Here is a 22198-nt window from a genome sequence, read left to right on the forward strand (position 1 = left end):
CTGTGTTACTTTTCAAGATTTAAGGACAAAAAGAGACAATTTTAAACTTATTGGCAAATGCTTTTTATTTTGTATAGAAAAAGGGTACAAAAGTTAAACTTAGATATATGCAGCTTCTAGTTAATCTAAATCTAATGCAATTCTTGATTGTTTAATATCTAATTGATAAAATTTTAATTCAATTGATTTAATTGATTTCAAGGATATAAATTCATTAGAATATAATTGTGAATGAATGAAGAGATTTAATTTAGTTTTTAATTATAATGGATACATAATGACATATAAATTAAAAGTCAAGAAATAGAAAAGTTCCTTGCTATTCTTGGTTGATCAAGAGATCTTAGGTACTGAACATTCAAGAATTCACAGAAGCTATAAAAAGAAGCTTTTAAAGGCGAATGCCAGGGTTTCTGGAAAGCACGAAATTCAAAAGTTCGTCGCTGTCTTCGCAGACAAATGGTTTCCTATGATGGCAGGCTACGTCGTGCCATTTGATACCGTCATTGTAGAAGTTATTCAGGATCGACAAACAAGACTCGTCGTTACCCTGTAACATAATTCCATGTATTATGAAACTATCAAAAACGGAGAACAAAAGAAAAAATTAAAAAAAAGAAAATACAAAAATAAATTACCTGAGCAGCTTCACGATTATCAGGTTGTGCTTGGCCATATCCACCAGTGTGACTCCAATCTCCAGAGTTACGCTGTGTGGTGGGACCAATCTTAGCTCCAGAACCTGACCAGAACCATCCATTGATATTTTGTGGTTGGAGATCTGGCCTATCACAGCCATTGAAGTTGCATTTACGTCCAGATGTCCAAATATACCTTACATTTCCTACATAAAGATAGAAATGAAGAAAACTTCAAAGTGTAAACATAATGAGAATAACATTCTCTTCTATAATTAACCTCTTGCTACTCGCTGTTTGATAAATTCATTTTCTTGTGGCGTTTCAAGAGAAACTGCATCCATACAGTGTCTGCGACAGATATTACGTGAATCTAGCCAGTCTACTTCAAGGCTTCTAGTCGGTTGGTGCTCCCAACTGAAGAAGTATGAATGTGCAACACCTCTAGCGTCCCTATAAGTAGCATGTCGTACTCCTGAAATAATATTTAAATAATCATTCATTATGTTACAGTAAAAATAGTAAAATAAGATGTATTATGGTTAATGAACACTTACGGTTAGCACAGCTTCGTGGATCAGGCAGGGCTAGTCGGCGTTGAGCATTCACCACAACGGCGACGAGAACCAACATAAACCATATCGCCCTCATATTTGTTGCTCCTGGACAAAAAGAGAAAAAACAATCAGATCTCTATACTTGATATAATAATCCAAATATTTTTCTACTTGAGAAGCGCCTAACATCCAATTAAAGAAAAGATATTATATTCAAGAAGTTCAATATCCGAGGCGACCTCGTTTAATGGAAAAATAACAGATAGCGAATGTTCCAGGAAAACATGGTTTCTAGCGTCGGATGTCTAGCGAGTAAAAGTTTCTTGGGAACGAATCTTTGTCGAGGGTGAAAGGAGACTTTTCAACGGTGAATTATGAGCTACGAAGGAGGAAAGGATCTCTCACGACGGTGATGGAGAAAAATGCTGGAGGATTTTGCAACAGGTCTTTATTTTTTTGTGGCGTGCCGCCGACTTTCCTCGAGGCCTTTATTGCCTTGCTGCAACTTTCTAAATCGTCCTCGCGACAAAACAAAACGTCGGACGATCCGCAATTAATAGCCGCTCTGGCTATCTGAATATGAAGCAATTATCTCAATAACGTTCTGTAACGTAAGAGATGATGTTTCTTAGAATGTAGATAGTACGAAGAAACATAATTTCACGAAGATCGTGAGATCGTTATCTGTACTGACAACTTGACAAACAACTAGAAGAAGATATAAGAACTTCAAACTCCTTGTGCTTAATACGATAGTTTCTAAGTATGCAGATTGGCGACACTTTATGGAAACTACTGGGAATTGGGTTGATTTCTGTTTTACACACATAAAATGCATTAGCTAGAATTAAATCTAACTTCTACAGAATCAAAGTTAATTTGATAATTACCATGTTACTTTGGGTGGTTTTGAAAGAATTCAAAAGTTGCGCTACATTCAAATAATGTGATTTAAATTGCACAGGTAATTCAAACGCAATGCCGTTAATCATCTTTATTACAGTCTCCTGTTTTCATTTTGCACATATACATATACGTGTAGCCATTTCTGTTTTAATACAGAGGCACTATTGGTTTCTAATGGCAGATCTAATATCACGTTGTAATCGACGGCATTTCCTTTGAATTAATTAATTACTGATATAATATTTACCCTGTATAGTAAGCAGAAATATGATCTGTTTAGAAATTTGAGAATGTAGCAGATGTGATCTCTATCTTGCATAATACCGATATTAGCTATTTGGTATTTTGATTAAAATACATACACAAAAATTAAATAGTTTCTACGTTTTATAATCTTTTTATCAGCAAAAAATCTACTGGAAAGCGACCATTCAAAGAAGATTAACTCCTTAAGATGGAAGTTTATGACTTAATGAGAAGGAAGTTGCTCATTTTCATGTTAAAATATAATTACATTTACTTTTGCAATCAGTGTACTTTCCATTTCATAATTCATATAATTGAAGTAGTTAATGTACCGCCATTGCGTTAAGCAGTTCGTGTTCGATTATCATATTGAATAACAATGATTCTTATTTAGGATTCCACGCCGCTGCGGACTTAATGAAGCTCCGCACTTAATGGCGTGGCTTTCGCTAAAAATTAGTGTCAGCGGTCATTCACCTGGATTGAAGAAATGCTAATGCTATCCCGGAAGAGATAATTCAATTATAAACTAAATAACTAAGAAACTTCGTGTACAAAACAATCCTCGACCGCAGAAGATTTTAATGTACAATCGCTCACAAAAGTCTTTCAATTTTTACCATAGAACACATGTATGTATGTATTGTGCGTATTACATAATTGACATTACATTTTGAAATTTCATTTGGACTGTAATGAGGCACGATTGCCATGATTGTATTGGCAAAATTGGAAATCAATCTGAAGTTGTATGAAATTTCAAGGTACTTATTGGAAAAATATATTTGGTAAAAGATTAGTGTAATCATTTTAAATATAGTAAGTGTTAAAGATGATCCCAAGTATTTAGTCTTATTAATACATATAATAAGTAATCGCTTGTTTAAATACTTTTATGATTTCTATGAAATATATACTTGCTCTAAGTATTTTGTAGTTTCTATGTACATACTCAGATTTGTTTTAAACCTGTGTTTCATGTAATGCATATAATATATATATTTCTAAAAGGTCACCGGTCTTGCAAATTTGCATAATTCTCAGTTAGAGCTAATATTTGATTAATTGAATTATAAGAGTCATTTCAATGATTATCTGACGCAATACGGCATTCCAGTCATCTCCTCGTGAATTTCCACAGATTTAATTATCTTCATAAGATTTGAATCCTCCTGTTTTAATACTAAGCAGCAGAATAATTATATGTGAAAGTTACGAACTGCACTAATTAGAGTTTTGAGATGAAGAAACGAGTTGTGACCGATGTATGAATCATTTTATCAATTGCGGCTTACGATTAAACGACCCTACGCTTTCGTTGAGGATTCTCCGGAAGCAAGGTGTTAAACGGGCTCGACATACCGGATGAGACTTTCGACAGAATGTTTTTTTATCTATTGCGCAAGAATTTTATTGTTATCCTGTCACGAAGAGATTAAGAAATTCTACGAATCTACTAATTATGAGGATGTTCATAGAAATCCATATCTTTATAAACACAATAAAAAGAATGAAACCTTAGCAGAGATTTGTTTTACCTATTAGAATATTTATTTTACTTTGGATATTTCATGTGTGCATTCTGTGCATAGAAATGAAATCTAAGCAGAGATTTATTTCAGAGTACCATACACATATTTGATATTTGATATTACATTAAATATTATGTGTATTTTTCACTTTTCAATTCCTGCCACACTGATCTATCTAATCATAAACAAATGTAACAAAAAATACATACCATTAATAAAGAATGTTTTTAATCGACTTCTACATTTCAAATAATATAATATATAGTCGGATCTAGTTTGTACTTAATACATAAATACCAATGCCAATATTTTTTGCGACTTTTATATTTAACAATACAAGATAATATTTTCAAAAACTTCATTGAGATTTTTATAGTTATATTTTTCGCATTATTGTCTAATATTTTTATATATTTTATGGGTTAGGTGTAAGTTAATCCCTAGTTAAAGGGTGAGAAGTACGTTGGCAATAGAGGAAGAGAAAGAGGGAGAGATCGTGGCTTTATTTTGTATCCGCGTATGTGCTCGTGGAACCGTTATCTGGCCGGCTTTATATCGTCCGGTTTACGTGGTCGTCTGTGTGCTCTACGTCTTTCTTAACGGCTCCTCGTCTGTCTGTAAGCCCGCTGCATACGCGTATTCGGGACGAGTACAACGATACAAAAACGAGACAGGAGCGTGCCAATGCGTTCGACGGAGTAATAAAGAAAGAGGATAAAGAAAATCGGTGCCGCTTCAATTTCGACTTTCGCCCGATCCAGATCGATCGAGGATCGTTACTTCATCCGTGTTCTATTTCTTTGTGACATGTTTCGTTTGTGCATGAATTTTTGGTAGTATATGTATACTGTATGTCGAACGAAATTATGGATTCATCGATGGGTGCCCATATATTCAACGTCAACATACGCAGAGGTATTCTCACTTGTGTGTTAAAATCATGCTTATGCAAATGCGTTCTTGATGACATGTGGGTCACCGGTGACACCTGTTCCATTTACATCTTTATTTTTTTTTCTTAATGTAATTTACAATGATTTAAATTTGTTCGTGCATTAATTGTAAATTCTCAATTATTTCAAATTACATTAAAATTATTATATTAAGAAAGAAATAAAGCTGTATCTGGAACATTGATTTTTTAATGTAATTTAGAATGATTTACAATGAACAGTTAATGCATCAAACAATTTTTAAGTTGCCTTATAATATTTTTTCAACTTTCTGATGGACTAATTGCCATTTTTTAATTATTTTCAATTACATTAAAGAATGGAAATGGTAAAAATTTAAATATTCATTTATAATGTAATTCAACAATATTCTTCTATTATTAATATAAGCATTATTATTATGTAAGGCATTTTTAAACATTTGAAAAATAATTTTTGAAAACATTTTTATGTAAGCTATCATTTTTGGATGGTTCAATAAGGAAGCATTAGTTTAGGAAAAAAATTGATCTTTAATTCAGAAACTTTTGCTTAGTGTGTTCAATGAGGAAGAGAATTTCTCTTCGATTCAGTCGGACAAGTGGTTTCGTGATGGAAATCGCGAGCGTAAAAGCTGGTTTGCTTCTTTTTTCTCCTTTTACGGAGGATATCGTAATGAATTCTCGGCCGAAGTAATACTTCACGTGTTCCACAAGTTGCATCGTTGCGTAGACTTGTGGAAATCTTACGCAAGGAAAGTATATACCTTCGCAAAGATAAACCCCATCGCCTCTCACGAATCAGAGAGAAAGTGAGTGATCTTCAAAACAAACGTGTTTACCTAAAATCTCAGATGAGGCAAGCAACGATAGCGAAAGATAATGCAGAAATTTTTCTTCTTAGAGAATAAAAGATGAACAGTAAAATTCTTTGTTAATGATTTCTACGTCTGAATTCAAAGAACAAAGAAGATGTAATTAGTATTTATTAGCTAAATTTCTTGTTCTTAAACTATGCATACATATATGGAAAGCGTGAGAATTAATGAGCGGAATCTCATACATAGTGTGAATTTGGTTAAAAGGTTCGAGAACAATATCATGAGGCACGTATGAAGAACTGTGAAATAGCTAATTGAGCATAAATCATTAAGTAAAGGTGATTGAGAGTGCGTCGTTAATTAAGAAGGTATCAATTATGTACGCTTTTGTTTGCTAAAATGGAGGCTTTAATTTGATATCGAAACAAAGAACTGAATCGCAAATTGGGCTTTGCTAATTTCATTACGTAATATCACACAAAAATTTTCCACGACAATTTTGGTAAATAATATCTTATTATTAGCTAACCTAACATATTTCGAGGTTCGAACAATGGCGCATCAAATCTGTTCAAATTTCTCTCCCCAAAATTTTATATTATGACAAAAAATAATTTTTATTTTTTTTTTATTAAATAATCATTTATTATGTCATTACTTAGCGATAAAACTTATATTTTTATTATCATAACATTGGAACTCTTTTAAATGAAAAATTTAAATTTTGAAACGTCATTATTAGAATCTCGAAAATTCTAAATTCTAAACAATCACATACTAATTGATTATTTAGTAATTAGTTAAAATGAATTTATCGAACTATAATTTTACTACAATTATTTTATCTTATTTTTACTATGCTACTTATTTGCTATATTGCATAAATTCTACAATACTATTTTCAATTTATATACGTTCAAAATTTTAGAATTTCATTGACTTTATTTTACAATTCAGTGACATTTTAAATACATGGGACGATACATTCACCAAGATTTTTATTAAAAGGTGAAAGCAATGAGAATCGATGATAGTTGAACTCGCAATGAACCATCACGTACCATTACTGCGGGCATAATGCGCGCGATGAAACGCGCGAAAATCAGTTAGAAGATAGGACCATCGAAGAGAAAGCTCGAAGAGTCATAGCGCGGGTCAAGCAACGCGACCGTTCGATTCATGAAGTCGCTTTCGATTTCTCCAGGTGCACTTACCTAAAGGGAATCTTCCTCTGGACACTTTGTTGACCTTTGTTCACCCTTGACGATCTTCTACCCAAAAAGTCAATGACAGGAGTAAATTGTCAATAAAGGTACTAAGATACGAAAGAGTATAACTAGAACTTCTTTCGTATATATAGATTGGTATTAGTTTGGTTTCGCTTAGGCCAATGGGGAACGTACTTAAGCTCGTCTACGACTTGTCGATCGCGACGAGAAAGAAGAATGAACTGCGATGTACGAGCAAGCAACCGGTATATAGCCGGCCCACATTCCCTTCTGGCTCGAGTAACCCAGATTCTTCCCACTCGAGTGTGTCTGGGGAGCATCTCCGGGGGCCTGAAAGGGGCCCTGGATAATTCCCATCTTGTCCCGGCACCTCTCACCGGTCGCTTCCCTCTTGCCCGTTACTCGTGTGAGCTTCCTCGAACTCTTTCGGAGCTAGAATTCGTTTTTCTCGCGTTGCAATCCGTAGCTGGTAATTGGATTCTCCTTAAGGAATTGTCCTTCCGCTGTTTAGCTTTGCTCAGACTCGTTAGGTTTCATTGATGAACGTATCTATTGCTATTTGGATTACTTCTAGTATTATTATGATTTTTTAATGAAGAAAGAATGGTGAACCAAGGATGTTTGCAATTTATAGGAATTCTTGTCACATTTGGATTATCTTTATACTTGAATTGTTTCCAATTCTAGGAGTTGATTTTTGAATAGAGGAAGAATATTTTCAAATATATTTACAATGAGCAGGATATTTGGATTATTTTTAGCATTAGAATATATTGGAAATTTGTTTTTAAATGAAAAAAAGTATATTTGCTATTGAATTTATAGGAATTTTTATAATATTTGGACTATTTTGATTATTTTTAGTAATAGAAGATAATGGGAATCAATTGTTGAATAAAGTGGAAGGAATTCTTATACAAAGTATATTTACTACAGAATTTACAACAATTTGAATCACTTTTAGTATTGTTATTATAATATCGTATTACCAATGGAAATTGGTTGTTGAATAAAAAACGTTTTTATATCGAGTATATGTACAATTGAACTTATAGTAATTGATTTCTATTCAAGATTTGAAATATGTGTATAAAATGTCACATTTAGAGTAACTACAGAACCGTGCTATACATATATTTATAGCATAATTAACTTTGTACAATTAAATATAAAATTGTATTTATATACACTAGAATTCTCAGTAAATGTGTTCTTTTAATACATTCTCTTGCACTAAAGTAAAGGTTGTGTTTGTGTCTTCCTCATTATATATACTAATATTGTATGAAGATAACCCATTATAGATGAGCAGTATTGAACCTAATGAAACCCATGCACCACAAAAAAGCTAGGCTTTCACTCTTCTTCTTGAATACATTTCTCTACCAATTCTCTCAAGTTAGGATTTTCCATGGCAGCTGCAATTCTTTCCTTATCGTTTATTTGTTTATTTACTGAAATGTAAAACATTTAATATACATTAAGATAAATTGGTAATTGTTATATATGGAATGATTGATTGTACTCACTTTCTTGTTCTGTAGAGTGTGCACCTTTCCTAATGTATATATCTAGTTTAAAAAGGGCTACTAAATGACGTTCTAGTTTCACTCTAATACATAAACCAATCAATGTTGCCAGAGAACAATGGGGCACTGTTGGATTGAATTCAATACGAATTACAGAAACTCCTTTGGGAGTTTGCCTCAAAATCTCAACACAGTCTTCATAAACAACGTCCAATTGCTCCAACGTTTGTGGTTTCTCTGGATCCTTGATTGTCCTTAACAAATCTGTGATTTTAAGTTTCGTAAGTTTTGATAAAATAAATGGATTGCTAGTGAATCCTTTTGCATTAAAATATATTACCCATCTTCTGATTAATTAAAAAAAAACAAAAAAAAACTTTATAAGTGAAATTTATACAACTGCAGGTACGAAATATGTAATGTCAATGATGCTTAATTTTTAGCAAAATTTTTAGCAAAATTTTTAGTCATTAAATAGGTGTACTGTTACTAACTTGTTTACGACTATTGGTTAAACAAGGGTTTCTATAGAAACTGTTATTAATAAGCAATATAATAAGTTGATTCAATGAGAATTCTATTTATATTCGATTTATAATATGAACTTGCCATAAACGGACTCCTTTAGCTCAGTGTCAGACTGCGAGATCAAACTTTGGTTTTTCGCATCCAGATATCCTTCAACAGCCTCCATTTCGTCGCTCGTCGGCACACCATCTCTTATCTTTCCCCCCAGAGAAATTTTTCGTAAAAATGACAACATTCTTGCCCCGTTCCCCCCTTGTCACTTGTAACAGTCAACGATGCATCATTAGAATTTATTTATGTTATGACTGGATATTACAGTGGACCTAACCTCTGGTCAACAACTTGCAGAACGCATAGTAAGTGCGTCATCGTGGCGCTGAAGTTCAATGATGAACAACCTTCCCGTTCCAAGTTTGTTATACCAAATTATATTCCAATTCAAAAGGAAAACAATTCGAAAAAAAAATTATAATTAATGCGAGTATTATTGAATAATACGAAGATCATGGAGGTTAGATGCAATATGCGAACGGATGATTTTGGAAAGGTAAATGAATTGAAAGTCTAAAGTTTTTAAATGTGTGTAACATTAGATTATTGCAAATTTATTAATGTAAAACTTATTAGACCTCGTACAGAGCCGTATGTTTTATTTTATTTAGATATTACATAAATTTTAACATATTGTTCGTATTTTCGTAGAATATAAATATGGTAGGCATAATTATAATATATGATCGAAATTTTATGATATATAATCATGTTACATCAATTGTAATCTGATATTATCCAAGGACAATTCCAGATTATAATAATTTAACTTTATTAATCCAAGCTGTCATACTTAATTTGTAATTTTATGTCGATTTGTACGCTATCTGTTGATATTCAGTATAACTAAAACAGCCCTGCAAGTTATTTTTAAAATCTGATTTTGTCTCAAAAAGCAAAAATAATCACCCTATTGTTTTGGTGTAATTTACTTGTCAGATTTACTGATTATAATTACTTACTTGTTCAATCGTAGTATTATTAGAATGCGAATATTTATACATTATTGGAAAATACAAAATGTACAGAATGCACATATTATGCAAACATACATAAAATATTCAAAATGCAATACTTCTTGGAATATTTAATATATAAAATAATTTATAGATCGTTAACAAATTATCGTATAATACGAGAACATAATCCCGAATTCTATGTCGATGTTTTTTAGCCGCGTGTTAATTTATTTATTTTCACTTCCTAGTATCAGTACTATAAATACATATAATTTGTTTGTTTTGTTGTTGTTTGTGATTTCTAAACACCTGTCTAATATAGTCATTTCTATATATATATATATATTCTATATATATCTATATATATATCTATATATATAATATCTAGATATTACTAGATATATCTAGAATATCTATCTATATATATATTCTATATATATATATATATATATATAAAGGACATAGAAATTAACATATTGTTGTACGTTCTAACCGAACAAACAAGTTCTATGTAACTTCGGGTGAAAAAGAAATTTCCCTTCCTTATTATCATACTATACGCGTGCCTCGTTCGTCATTGTCATAAATAATGCAAAAAGACATTATACTATACGTATCCAGATGCCAAGATTCTTTTATATCCCATAAAAGATTATGAGGATTTAAAATAAGATGGAAGAACTTTCACAATAAAAAATTTAATTCATCATACATAGGCTGCGGATATTTATGCAAATTTATATTTTTATGAAGAACTTAAGCAGAAATTTGTTTTATAAATAATCTAAGCATAAATAACAGTGTAACTAATTAAAAAATAATTATTAGGCGAAAAAAGTTAATTCGTAAATTGTGCTAAGGATTTTAGCTCCACTTAGCTTTTTAAGTAGAACGTTATACTTTTTATCTTATAGGATGTAAGCCATTTTTGATAGTCTAATCATGAATTATACTATCTAAGTTTACTTGTATCCAAGATACGAATTATTTCTTAATGTCAAATTTTAACGCTCTACAACCTTGAGCGACCTTGCATGAGATAACGCAGTTTGACTCTTATGAATAAACAGCGAATTTTTATGCAAATTCATATTTTTGAGAATGCGATTATAAAAGCAGAATCTCAACAGAAACTTGTTTTATCTACTAAATATTATAAAAAGCGCTCTTTATATTATGTTAATTTTCAAATAAACTTTCAACTTCGTTCATCTGTTCAAATTAATTTTTAACTTTCAATATGTCATCAATCATGTTTATCTATGAATTGGGGGTTAGAAAATTAACAAAAGCGGACTTAGCATGTTTATCTTTAAGCATTAGACGGATGTTCATGCACTACGAATGCATAAGCATCTACACTCTCCCTATTATCTCAACTCGCTTTATGATCTCCCTCTAATATATATCCTTTCACCTCTAGTGAATCTCATCTGCTGAATGGAAGTGAAGCGCGGGATGGCGCATAACGACGAAAGTTCATAGTACAAAGATCGCGACCCCCCTGCAACGGCAAATAACATAACCTATGTTCCGATTTGCGCCAAAGGGAAAGAGTTTGCGTTCATCTCGGGCGTTGCATCTTGCGCACGCTCCGTTCCGCAGCGAGAGCACGCAGAGAGGAACGTGTTGGAGTATCACCACCGGCGAGGAACACTGGCGAATTCGTGGAAGTTAACGGCGGTCGCGTCTGGGCCCTCCGTAAAACTGATAAACGCATTCATTCCGGCTGACCGAATGAGGTTTTAAGGTGAGAGAACGGTGCAACGCATGTCGGGCGAGGAATGCGTAAGGAAAGCTTTCTAGAGAGCCCCGAGATCCTCCTGTTTAATCCACTATCCGCGATAAAGCATGAAACTTAAAAGCTAGACTCGTGATATCCATCTCGAAGGCGGTGGTCCAACGTGAGTTGACTGGCTTGGAACATTAGAACCAAAGCATACTTGCGTTAGGAGGCTAGTAACCGTTCCACCGAGTGTGTTGGCCTGGTGGTTCCGACCAAGACACTGTTGGCTGTTCTAACTTCTAACTAGGTAAGAATTGTTTGGAATTTTTATTTTGGACAAAGAACCCTATATGTATAGTGAAGTTTTACTCTTTAAGTTATTGCGTTTTTTTAAATTTATTATTTCTATTATTCTTTGTTATTCTTGTGGTTAATTATGAAATGTTTTATCAGATGTGATAGAGTACATTTTGTATGATCCTCTTCCTATGAGGAGTATAATGAATCTGGTTGCTTTGAGTGGCTGATATCTATCACTCTGGAACGCCAAGTAACTGTAATCAAAGATATTTCGGAGAAAGTAGAAGCGTTTACACGATAGAAGACATGTAAAATAGTGTTAATTAATACGACGATTTTGCTTGCGTGAAAGTACGCCACACGACTGTAGGATCAGGTGAAAAAGACTCATCGTGATTTACTGTTAATTAATCGATTATTTCTCTCATATTTCTTTTTCTTCTTTGCTCGTGTAAATGCATATTAAGAGTTAAATTTAGTAACTTGGTTTTCTATTTGAGTAGAACTGAGACAATTGAACATAAATAGAAAATATTTTAACCGCGTCGTCATATCAGTTCTTGCTTTCGTTGAGTGACGACCTATTTACTTTGCTTTCTATTTGTCCTTGCAATCAGGGGCCGTAGTTCCTTGAAAATGACGTAATGCGCCAATTTTCAGTTCACTTATAAGGAAAACGAACTTTAAATCTTGATTTAAAGAAAAACTATTGAATTAATATTAATATGATTAACCATCTAGACCTAGATTGTATTTCTGTAAATAGGGAATATGGCTCGGAAAGGATTAATCGAAAGAGTTTAAGCTTATCGATTAACGTTACAGCGAAAATAAAGATTTTACTCAAGGTCAGTCGATTGGTGTCCATAAGTAATTGCAATAGTCTTCCATTGCAAAATTTCGATCGAGTATCACGAATCAGAGTAATTCATTAAAAATTTTTTAGATTATTTCATTTATTACTTATTTTTAAACAAAATTTATTAGTTAATAAAATAGAAAAATTTCATGTATCTAGATATAGCTAGAGTTAATTAATACAGAGGTAGAAACTCGATAAAGAAGTCAGAAAATAGAAACATTGCTTTTTGCATTGAGAGAGACATATTGACCACTTCGATCGATAAAAATAGTACTTTTATCTCTAGTCCTAGTGCCACCCACTTAGCGACGTAAACAAGGAAAGATACTGACGTGCTTTCCATTAAGTGCAATCGTGCAAAAGATAACGAGAATGATAAGGAATATCTTTTTGCTGTGTCATTTATTTTTTCTCGTTAGTGAAGAAATTGAAAGTCGTATATATCTTAAATGACTGGATTATATAGCAATTATCTTCAACTAAAATTAAAATCACACTCCTAATATTTTTATAATATTTATTTTACCTAGTATGAAAATTTCAGTGAGAGAGAATTTTTTCTTTTAAAATAACATTAATTGAATTGCAAAATTTAAATATTATGCGTATAAATTATTTATGTTTTGTAATAATATTGAATATTCAAATGAAAATTCAAATATTCAAATAAGCTATTTATATAGATAAAGATTTGTTACATTGTATACTACTAGCTTGATCTTTTAATTATATGTAATTTATTGGCAACTTAAATCATTCAATAATAGTATTATCCATTGAGAATGCAAATATCCGACGTTCGATTTCTTTGATACGGTAGAACGTCAGATGTCGCGTCGATTACATTCTTCACTAAATAATCCCCTAACACGCCACCAAAAGCGATAGGAAAATTTGTTCCATAATTGATAATATTACTTATGAAGAAAATATTGTTTTATTTAATTTATTAATGAAATGTGCATTATGTCAATGTAAGATGGGGGGGGGCGAAATATTTTTCATTGTTCAATTCGCACGTCCCTGATTCCAATATAACAATTTCATTTCATCTAACGCGCGTGTGCAGTAATTTCACTGAGATTTGGCGTAGTTCGATCTGAAAATTCGATTAACAGGTGTTCACTTAATTAAAAGGCTCCCGTAAGTTGCATAACGTTTCCCTATTTACGACCTTGACGACCTACTGTAACTGTGTATATATGTACACAAAAAGCTAGTAACACACCATCATATAATTCCAAGTTATGTTAGAAAAAATACCGATTACGTAACGCCATTGTTATATCCAAATATATATATACACACATGTATATGTGTGCAGATATATTCCCACCTATTTCAAATTTGTTAGAATTTCTTCCATTATTTATATACAGTGAGTTCTAAAAACGTATACGCCCTTTTGAGTGTAACTTTTAATTCCATGATAAGGTTCGTTAAAATATTTTTGTTACAGTTAATCAGAATCGCTTAACAAAATTTATTTCGCTAAAAGACCTAACCAATGTAATGTGTATCTTATTAAAGTCAGTCATTCGCTCATAGAAGTAGCAATTCGTTCGTAATGAAGAATAGACGAAGTGTGAATACTTTTACGATCCATTGTAGAGTTGGGGGAATTAATATATATATGTAGTGAGTTTATAAATTGAAGCGTTAAGGGTTGTATGCATCAACGTGGAGGCCTTGTGAACCTTAAGCCTTAAACTATAAAAGTCTCTCGTTAAAACTCTATTGTTTACAATTTTCTATTAAAATTTTTTACTAGCTTGTTTGTAAATTAAGTAGCTTGTCTCTTGCCACTATTTGTTCAATTATAATTGTAGTGGTAAAAATTAATCTTCCATGTTAAATATTAATATGCGATTTTAAAAAATATTTATACATTAACATATACAAATCTTAATCTTGAAATATTTAAGACTAAATTATGAAAAAATATAAGGATAATATAATTGAGGACATTAGGTAAGGGTTAAAACGCAACAATTGAATCAGTAAAATATATTAGAAATCAATACCTAAATTTCAAATAATATCAACAATAATGTTAACTTTAGTTGCTGATCGTTTTTACCCCGCAATATCTCTTCCAGTATCTTCTTGTTTTAATTACGTTAATTCTGTAAGAATAATACAGTATATATATTACTTCTGGAGATTTAGCAAAATTACAGAAAAACTAAATTTAATACATAATACAGTATAAAGAATTACAATACAAATGGTTATAATAGAAAATTATTACAGTATTAGCGATAGCATTACAATAATTGTACAACGATAGCTGTGACATATAAAGCTCAATAGATAAACGTTAATTAAGTCTTCCAGCAACTTTATAGCTCCACCCGTTTCACGTTTGCTTCTAGTATCCAGCGCATGCGCGGATTCTCCCTCCTACGATCACTGAGCGAATTACCGGAAACAATCCGGCAACTGATAGAACTGTGTGCGAGGTAAAGAGGGAGGACCAACCGGTGACATGATGCCACAAGCACGTTGGTGGAACGCTGTTATCGCGAGCAGTCGGCCTAGGACGTGGGAGCAACTGACTACCTCTGCGGGGCCAGGGACGTCAGGAGGTAGAATATTCACACGTCTGACGGCTGTTGAGTCGGTAGTCCACCGGCCGGCTTCTGACAGAACATTGCGTCGCAGCATGGCGACCGGTCCACCCGGTAGTAAGGTTCTCACCGAGGACAATGTCTTCATCAATCTCCGGAAAATGGAATATGCGGTGCGCGGTCCTCTCCTTATACGTGCCCTCGAAATTGAGAAAGAACTGCAGAAGGTAAGGTATAGAAGTGCGACGAGAGGTAGCTGACCACTTTCGGTAGCCAGTTCCCATCGCTTAATCCTGCAATGCCTCATTAAAGTCTTTTGTTACCTCAACAGGCTACTGATTTTAGATCCCTGATTACAGGTATCGTAAAATACTTCTACATGAAACGGTTCTTTAATCTTTTGGAACATTTCAACTTTGTAACCTTAAAGTATTACAGTTTTTTATCACTTCAGCTGGACGCTGGTTGTGGGCATTGTATTGCAAAATAATTGCATTGTCTGTAGCTTTTTTTTTTGGAGACTTCAATTTTATAATGTTAAACTATTAGGGTCTTTCATCACTAAACAGGATACTAATTTTAGTTACTTATAGTGTTGAAAATTATCAACTGTAAATGAAAAGATACTTCCACTTTTATTTAACATTTAAATTCCATAACTAAAGTATTAGGTCTTCCATTACTCTAACAGGATACAGATTTTAGTCACTGTATTAGAAAAAAAAAGATTCTTTAACTTTTTTGAATATTTGAATTTTATAACCTTTAATTATACATACTTGAAAGTATTTTAGTGAAATTTTGCAGAATCTTTTTACATGTCTAAATTGTGTGAAAATCACACTAAATCTAAACAATCCCAATATGATATGTTCCAAAACTATTAGTGTGCCATTCCAGAGTTACTATTCCAAAATAGTATTTGTGATTTGGTGGGTTCTTTTATTTTTCTGTGCGTGGATATGGCGTGATTAAATAAGGAAAACATAGATAATTTTGAGAATAGAATATGTACTGAGGTAGTGATAGATATTTGTTGGTGATTATATATGGAGGTTATGTTTCGATTTTTAAACATTATGAGATATATATAGTATATATGCATATTCGTAACATATGGTGTATATCATTTGGAAGTTTTCCGTTTCTTTTTTCTTAGGTTGATAACGACGAAAGAACGTTAGATAATATCAGATAATATATGCAAGGAAATAAATTGTGATTAAACGCAATTTAAAGAAGTTAATTCAGTATATTTTGACATGGCTTTTCAGGAAATATACTGCTGTTACTATCTTTTTAAATATAAATTTAGTGATACATAAACTTTTTAATATTTTTCATTAAATATAATGCTTTTATCCATTTAAAAAAGTTATAATTTAATTTAAGAGAAATTTTGTTTTTAAATAATGGAAATTAAATAAAAATGTATAAGTTTCATTGATTCTGAATGATGTTGGAACCACCTGTCGCTGAGGATTAATTCAAAGTAAAAGCAACTAAAAATAGTGTTTCAATTGGCGTCAATTAGCATAAACTGTATAAACGTATCCTGAAATGACAAGTATTGTTACGTGCACGACAAAATTCTTCAATAACTTCGAAATAAAATTCCATGAATTCGAATTATTTCTAACATTATAACGTTACATATTTACATATTGTAGCTTTGCTTTGGTAACGGCTTAACACAAGAAATGTAAGCATTAAAGGAGTGGTATTTTAAAATTTTACAAAGGTATCTTCGTGAGTCATTTCAATAACATTGTAAAGTTGATTTAACATGATATGCCATTATTCGTAAAAGTACTGCAATCTCCTACTTGTAGCATCACAAAACAATTGAAGATGAATCAGTGTCGTAATACTGAACCCATCTTGATAGTGGCATAAGTAATAATTGTGCTCTCTAACGCAAAACTGATGGAATTATAAATATAACGTTTTACATGATGAGAATAAAAATAGAATGGAGACCTCCTATTCAATAAAACCAAATTTGGAATTTTTTTTATTGCGCCGCTATCAAAGCAAACCAATCGATACATACTACATTTATAACACAGGAAAAACGAAGATAATTTACATTATGAATCAACAATTAAAGCTATGAGTGTAGGAATGGCGTATACTATAAACATACTTGTAAAACATAACGTATACTTTATTCAATATTTATAGCAAAATAATAAATATAGAAATAGCGTATGCATTTATTGTGCATAGTATACAATTATTAAATATTATATTTACGATTCCCAAATTTCAAGTCGCTTAAGAACTATGAATGTTTCAATTTATTATGATAAATCGTCACTGAAAACAATTTCGTTGATGCATCCAATAGGCCAGATGTTACGGACAAGTGGCTGTATCCAAAACGAGCTTAGTAACAGGAGCCGTTTAACTAGCCTGTTGTTTGACCATGCAATTTGATACCATAAACTGTGAAAAAAGGACATAAACATATTGTGCGCATGTAACAGCCTTCGTCTGGCTAGCATAGCTTGTGTTACATGTGTTCTGTTACATGTTACCTTATATGAAAGCTCACAATATTATTCCAAATTTCTAGTACATTCTTATTATACAAAAAATTTCGTATTTTGTATAACAATAGACATGAAAATTTATATATTAACATTTCAATAAAGAAATCAAATTTTTGAATGTTTTATGAATTTTAAACGTTCAAATGTTTTTAATATTCAAGTTCAAGTGATTATGAATGACTAATGACTACTATTTATGAATGGTCTAAGCATTATATCGTATGTGTGTGCTTTGTTTATGAATAATGTATATATCTCTATGGATAAACATAATTTTCACGATATTGAATTCGTTTTGGAAAATGCGATACGTGACTTTTGTGTTAAATAGTCCGCAATGCTACCTTGGATTTGTGAAATTACTGTGAGTCACGAAGAGGGAGTAGTGCCAACGAAAGTGTTTAATGTACGTCATAGTTTAGATTATAGTTGTAAGTGAAACGATTGCCCAATTTCCCCAATGCTATTATCGGACCATAAAAACCTTAATAAAAAACTTCAAAAAAAAAAAAAACTAAATTACGAAATTCTTATTTTTGAGGGAAAATTTTACTATTTGTAAATTTACGAGTAAAATTTATAAAAAGAAGTGGATCATAAATTGAATTAAATACTGATTGAACTGCAATTCAGCTTTATCAGAATTAGAATTTTACTTGTCTTAGATTTAGCACCTTTTTATTCTTTTTAGATCTTTTATACTTGATTGTACTATACACATACACATGTGGTTATTGTTCTGTATGTGTGTTATGAATCACGCTGTATTGCGTAATTGTTTGCTTATTCGATTGAGCTGAATTACTTTAAAGCTAAGCAATATGTGGATAAGGCAAGAATATCAAAAAAAAAATATATCCTTCACATGAAGTGAAAGAATGGTTTATTTATGATCTAATAAAAGCTGGAAGTATCTCGGAAAATCCGATATTCGCGCTCATGATAAGTATTCACCTTGCTAGATCGACAGACTAAATATAATTTATAATAAAAATAATGAGATATGTATTGTAAACTTACTTCAATTTTACATACGTTATAGTTGTTATCACTTATATATCGTAAACTCTAAAAATAGGAAAGAGAGGCACCATATTTAAAAAATATGATTTTAGTAAAATCCCAAATAAAAGAATTATAGTGATTTAAAGATATTAATATTATAAAAAGATCGAAATGTGATGCTCACATTGTGTAACACAAATATGTTATTAGTTAATGTCTAATATAATATTTAAAAAAAACAGAATTCTATAATATAATTTAAAAGTATTTAATGTAAATATGTTACATTAGTTACATAAGCACTATTTTAATTATATCCAAATTTATACACAAATTTATTCGTATACAAAAAATGTGATTATGAAATATCTGTAATAAAGCCCATTAAAGATATACTCTATATTAGTAAATATAAAAATATAGTAAAATTAAATTATCAATACGCTATTTTTTTCAGGGAGCCAAGAAACCGTTCAAGGAGGTGATAAAAGCGAACGTGGGGGATGCACACGCCATGGGGCAACAGCCCATCACCTTCTTGAGACAAGTACTGACCTTGACGGTGTCGCCGAGCCTTCTCGATGATCCTAGCTATCCCGAGGATGTGAAGGAACGAGCCAAGACCATATTGTGCCAATGTAAAGGAGGCAGCGTTGGCTCTTATTCTGAATCGGCAGGAATCGAGATCATCCGGAAACATGTTGCTCAATACATTCAAGATCGTGATGGAATTCCCTCCGATTACCATAACATCATCCTCTCGAACGGCGCCTCGGACGGAATCAAAGTGTGCAGATTATTTCTATTGTAATATATTGTTAAGCACTATAGAAGCAATACAACAAGGTCGTAAATTAAAACGTTAAGCAATAACAATGATTTTATTATCTTATAATATTATGGTATTTCAAAATTATGAGTCAGATTAGCAAGCTGTAATGATGATAACAGACATTTAGACAAGCTAATTTTGAACATTTGTAAATGAGTAGTATATCACATATTTTTAAAACCTTATTGCTGAACAAAAAAGCAGAATTGAATGAAGAAGTTGCATTCCGTTTAATGATCTTATAGTTCTAAAACATCAATATTATTCCAAATGATTAAAGATCACATATTCTAATTCAATACAATATCTACACTTCATAACAACAAGTTTTGAAGAAGCATTCAGAATTCATTAACAAATATTCAAACTAAAAGTCCTGATTATTCTGTGATTTTCAGCTTGATATATGAATAATCCATGTTATTGTTGCATTTATGTTACAGTCTTTCTTGAAACTGTTCAATGAGAAACTAGATGGTAAACCATCTGGAGTGATGATCCCAATTCCACAGTACCCTTTATACTCTGCCACTTTGGCTGAATTTGGCTTGACTCAAATTGGTTACTATCTGAACGAGGAGAACAAGTGGGGATTGGATATTTCTGAATTAGATAGAGCACTAAACGAGTCAAGGAGGTCGTGTAATCCTCGTGTGCTAGTCGTAATAAATCCTGGTAATCCGACTGGACAAGTTCTTACACGAACTAATATCGAGGACGTCATCAGATTTGCGTATAAAAACCATTTATTCCTATTGGCTGATGAAGTTTATCAGGATAATGTTTATGATAAGGACAGTGCTTTCCACTCGTTTAAGAAGGTAATGATGGAGATGGGAGAACCTTACTGTAAAATGGAGCTGGCTTCCTTCATGTCTGTGTCCAAAGGTATATTTTAATTTGAGATCAAGTTTATGTTCTACTTCAATAGCTAGTTATAAGTATTTATTACTTTCCAAATGGAATGTTATAGGAGTAGATACTAATTCTTTTATGTATGTTGCAGGTTATATGGGAGAATGTGGAATCCGCGGCGGGTACGGGGAAATTATCAACATGGATCCCAAAGTAATGGCAATACTGTTAAAATCGATCTCAGCAATGTTGTGTCCTACTGTTCTTGGTCAGGTAGTAATGGATGTTGTGGTGAATCCTCCAAAACCAAACGAGCCATCCTACAAATTGTTTCAAAAGGAAAAGGAGGAAACCTTACGCTCTTTAGCAGAAAGATCTCAATTAGTGGTTGATACATTGAATAGTATTCCAGGTTTTAAGGTACTTTCTAAAAATTTATTATAAGAGCTGTGTCAGACATCATTTATTAGCACTCAATCATTAATTAAATTCCAATCTTTTACAGGTTAATCCAGCTATGGGTGCAATGTATGTATTCCCACGAATCGATTTGCCAAAAAGAGCCATACAAGCAGCAGAAAAGGAAGGTCAACAGCCTGATGTTTTTTATGCCTTCAAACTCTTGGAGTCCACCGGAATATGCGTGATACCAGGTTCCGGTTTTGGACAGCGACCTGGAACATATCACTTCAGGACGACAATCTTGCCACAGAAGGAGAAAATAAATACAATGCTCGAGAATCTGAGACAGTTCCATATTAGGTTCCTCGAAGAGTACAAATAATGATACTATGGGATTTTTATGCATTTTATTTCATCCTAGAAGTGTCAGGGTTATGATATAGAGATCAGTATTACATTTCCATGAAATTTTCACGAATTTATTCGAAAGAATGGTCAAATGTACATTACTTTGCATTTTGAAGTGAGAAAATATTATAAAGGGTATTTTTGAAATTATATTAGATCCGCTATCGATCTGGCACAAAAGGGATTATATATATGGTTTTATGTAAATGTAATATCATATGGATGGATTTCACAATTCATCGAATACTTGTAAATATAGTGTGAATTTATCATTACGTTTAAGAGATTGTATGATATACCAATCGATGGCTTTCTTTTATCAGAATCATTGGAACGTATGGTGGGTGTTTGTACGTGTATATCACAATAACTCGCAGATAACTAACAAACGTTGTTTTTTATAATATTCATGACGATATTATCAGATTATATTGTAATTTATATTTGAATAAATTATAATTATCGATTTGTCTGAAGAATATATGAATGCGAAGATGATTCTCGCGTCTCTACCATGTACAAAGCACGTGCATTCAATGAAATTCACCCACCAGAAAAGACTTATGTGTTCACATTTGTACAAGATCCTCGATGTTAATAAAAAATCACATGCACTTCAATTAAAACGTAAAAAACATTTAATAACCATGATCACTACTTTCAGCGTATAACCGCAATCTATTATGAATTGATAGCAACACGCTTTTGAACACCATTAGTACAAAAAACATGTAAGAAAAACACTGGAGTTGTCTA

General features: G+C 32.2%; 3 protein-coding genes across 5 annotated transcripts; 1 reads left to right on the forward strand and 2 right to left on the reverse strand.

Annotated features, from left to right (window-relative positions):
- Positions 1-232: 232 nt before the first annotated feature.
- Positions 233-3973, reverse strand: LOC126874620 (L-selectin). The gene is made up of 4 exons (XM_050636879.1): positions 1196-3973; positions 919-1113; positions 639-844; positions 233-550 (listed from the first exon to the last, which is right to left on the reverse strand). Exons 1-4 carry the CDS (start codon positions 1287-1289, stop codon positions 392-394), a joined length of 654 nt encoding a protein of 217 aa, XP_050492836.1. The 5' UTR covers positions 1290-3973; the 3' UTR covers positions 233-391.
- Positions 3974-4483: 510 nt separating this feature from the next.
- Positions 4484-21923, forward strand: LOC126874613 (alanine aminotransferase 1). Of its 3 annotated transcripts, XM_050636863.1 has the most exons (7): positions 4484-4794; positions 11351-11677; positions 15191-15612; positions 19403-19732; positions 20221-20665; positions 20784-21052; positions 21138-21923. In XM_050636863.1, the coding sequence occupies exons 3-7, from the start codon at positions 15304-15306 to the stop codon at positions 21414-21416; spliced, it is 1632 nt and encodes a 543-aa protein (XP_050492820.1). In that variant the 5' UTR covers positions 4484-4794; positions 11351-11677; positions 15191-15303; the 3' UTR covers positions 21417-21923. The 3 variants fall into 3 exon arrangements, with proteins under 3 accessions (XP_050492820.1, XP_050492819.1, XP_050492821.1); XM_050636862.1 differs by lacking the exons at positions 4484-4794; positions 11351-11677 and adding an exon at positions 11684-11960; XM_050636864.1 differs by lacking the exons at positions 4484-4794; positions 11351-11677 and adding an exon at positions 13826-13958.
- On the reverse strand, positions 7770-9312 carry LOC126874617 (MIP18 family protein galla-1). The gene is made up of 3 exons (XM_050636872.1): positions 8999-9312; positions 8390-8653; positions 7770-8314 (listed from the first exon to the last, which is right to left on the reverse strand). Exons 1-3 carry the CDS (start codon positions 9150-9152, stop codon positions 8217-8219), a joined length of 516 nt encoding a protein of 171 aa, XP_050492829.1. The 5' UTR covers positions 9153-9312; the 3' UTR covers positions 7770-8216.
- Positions 21924-22198: the final 275 nt, after the last annotated feature.

This window comes from Bombus huntii, chromosome 16, assembly GCF_024542735.1.
Source record: "Bombus huntii isolate Logan2020A chromosome 16, iyBomHunt1.1, whole genome shotgun sequence".
NCBI lineage: Eukaryota > Metazoa > Arthropoda > Insecta > Hymenoptera > Apidae > Bombus > Bombus huntii.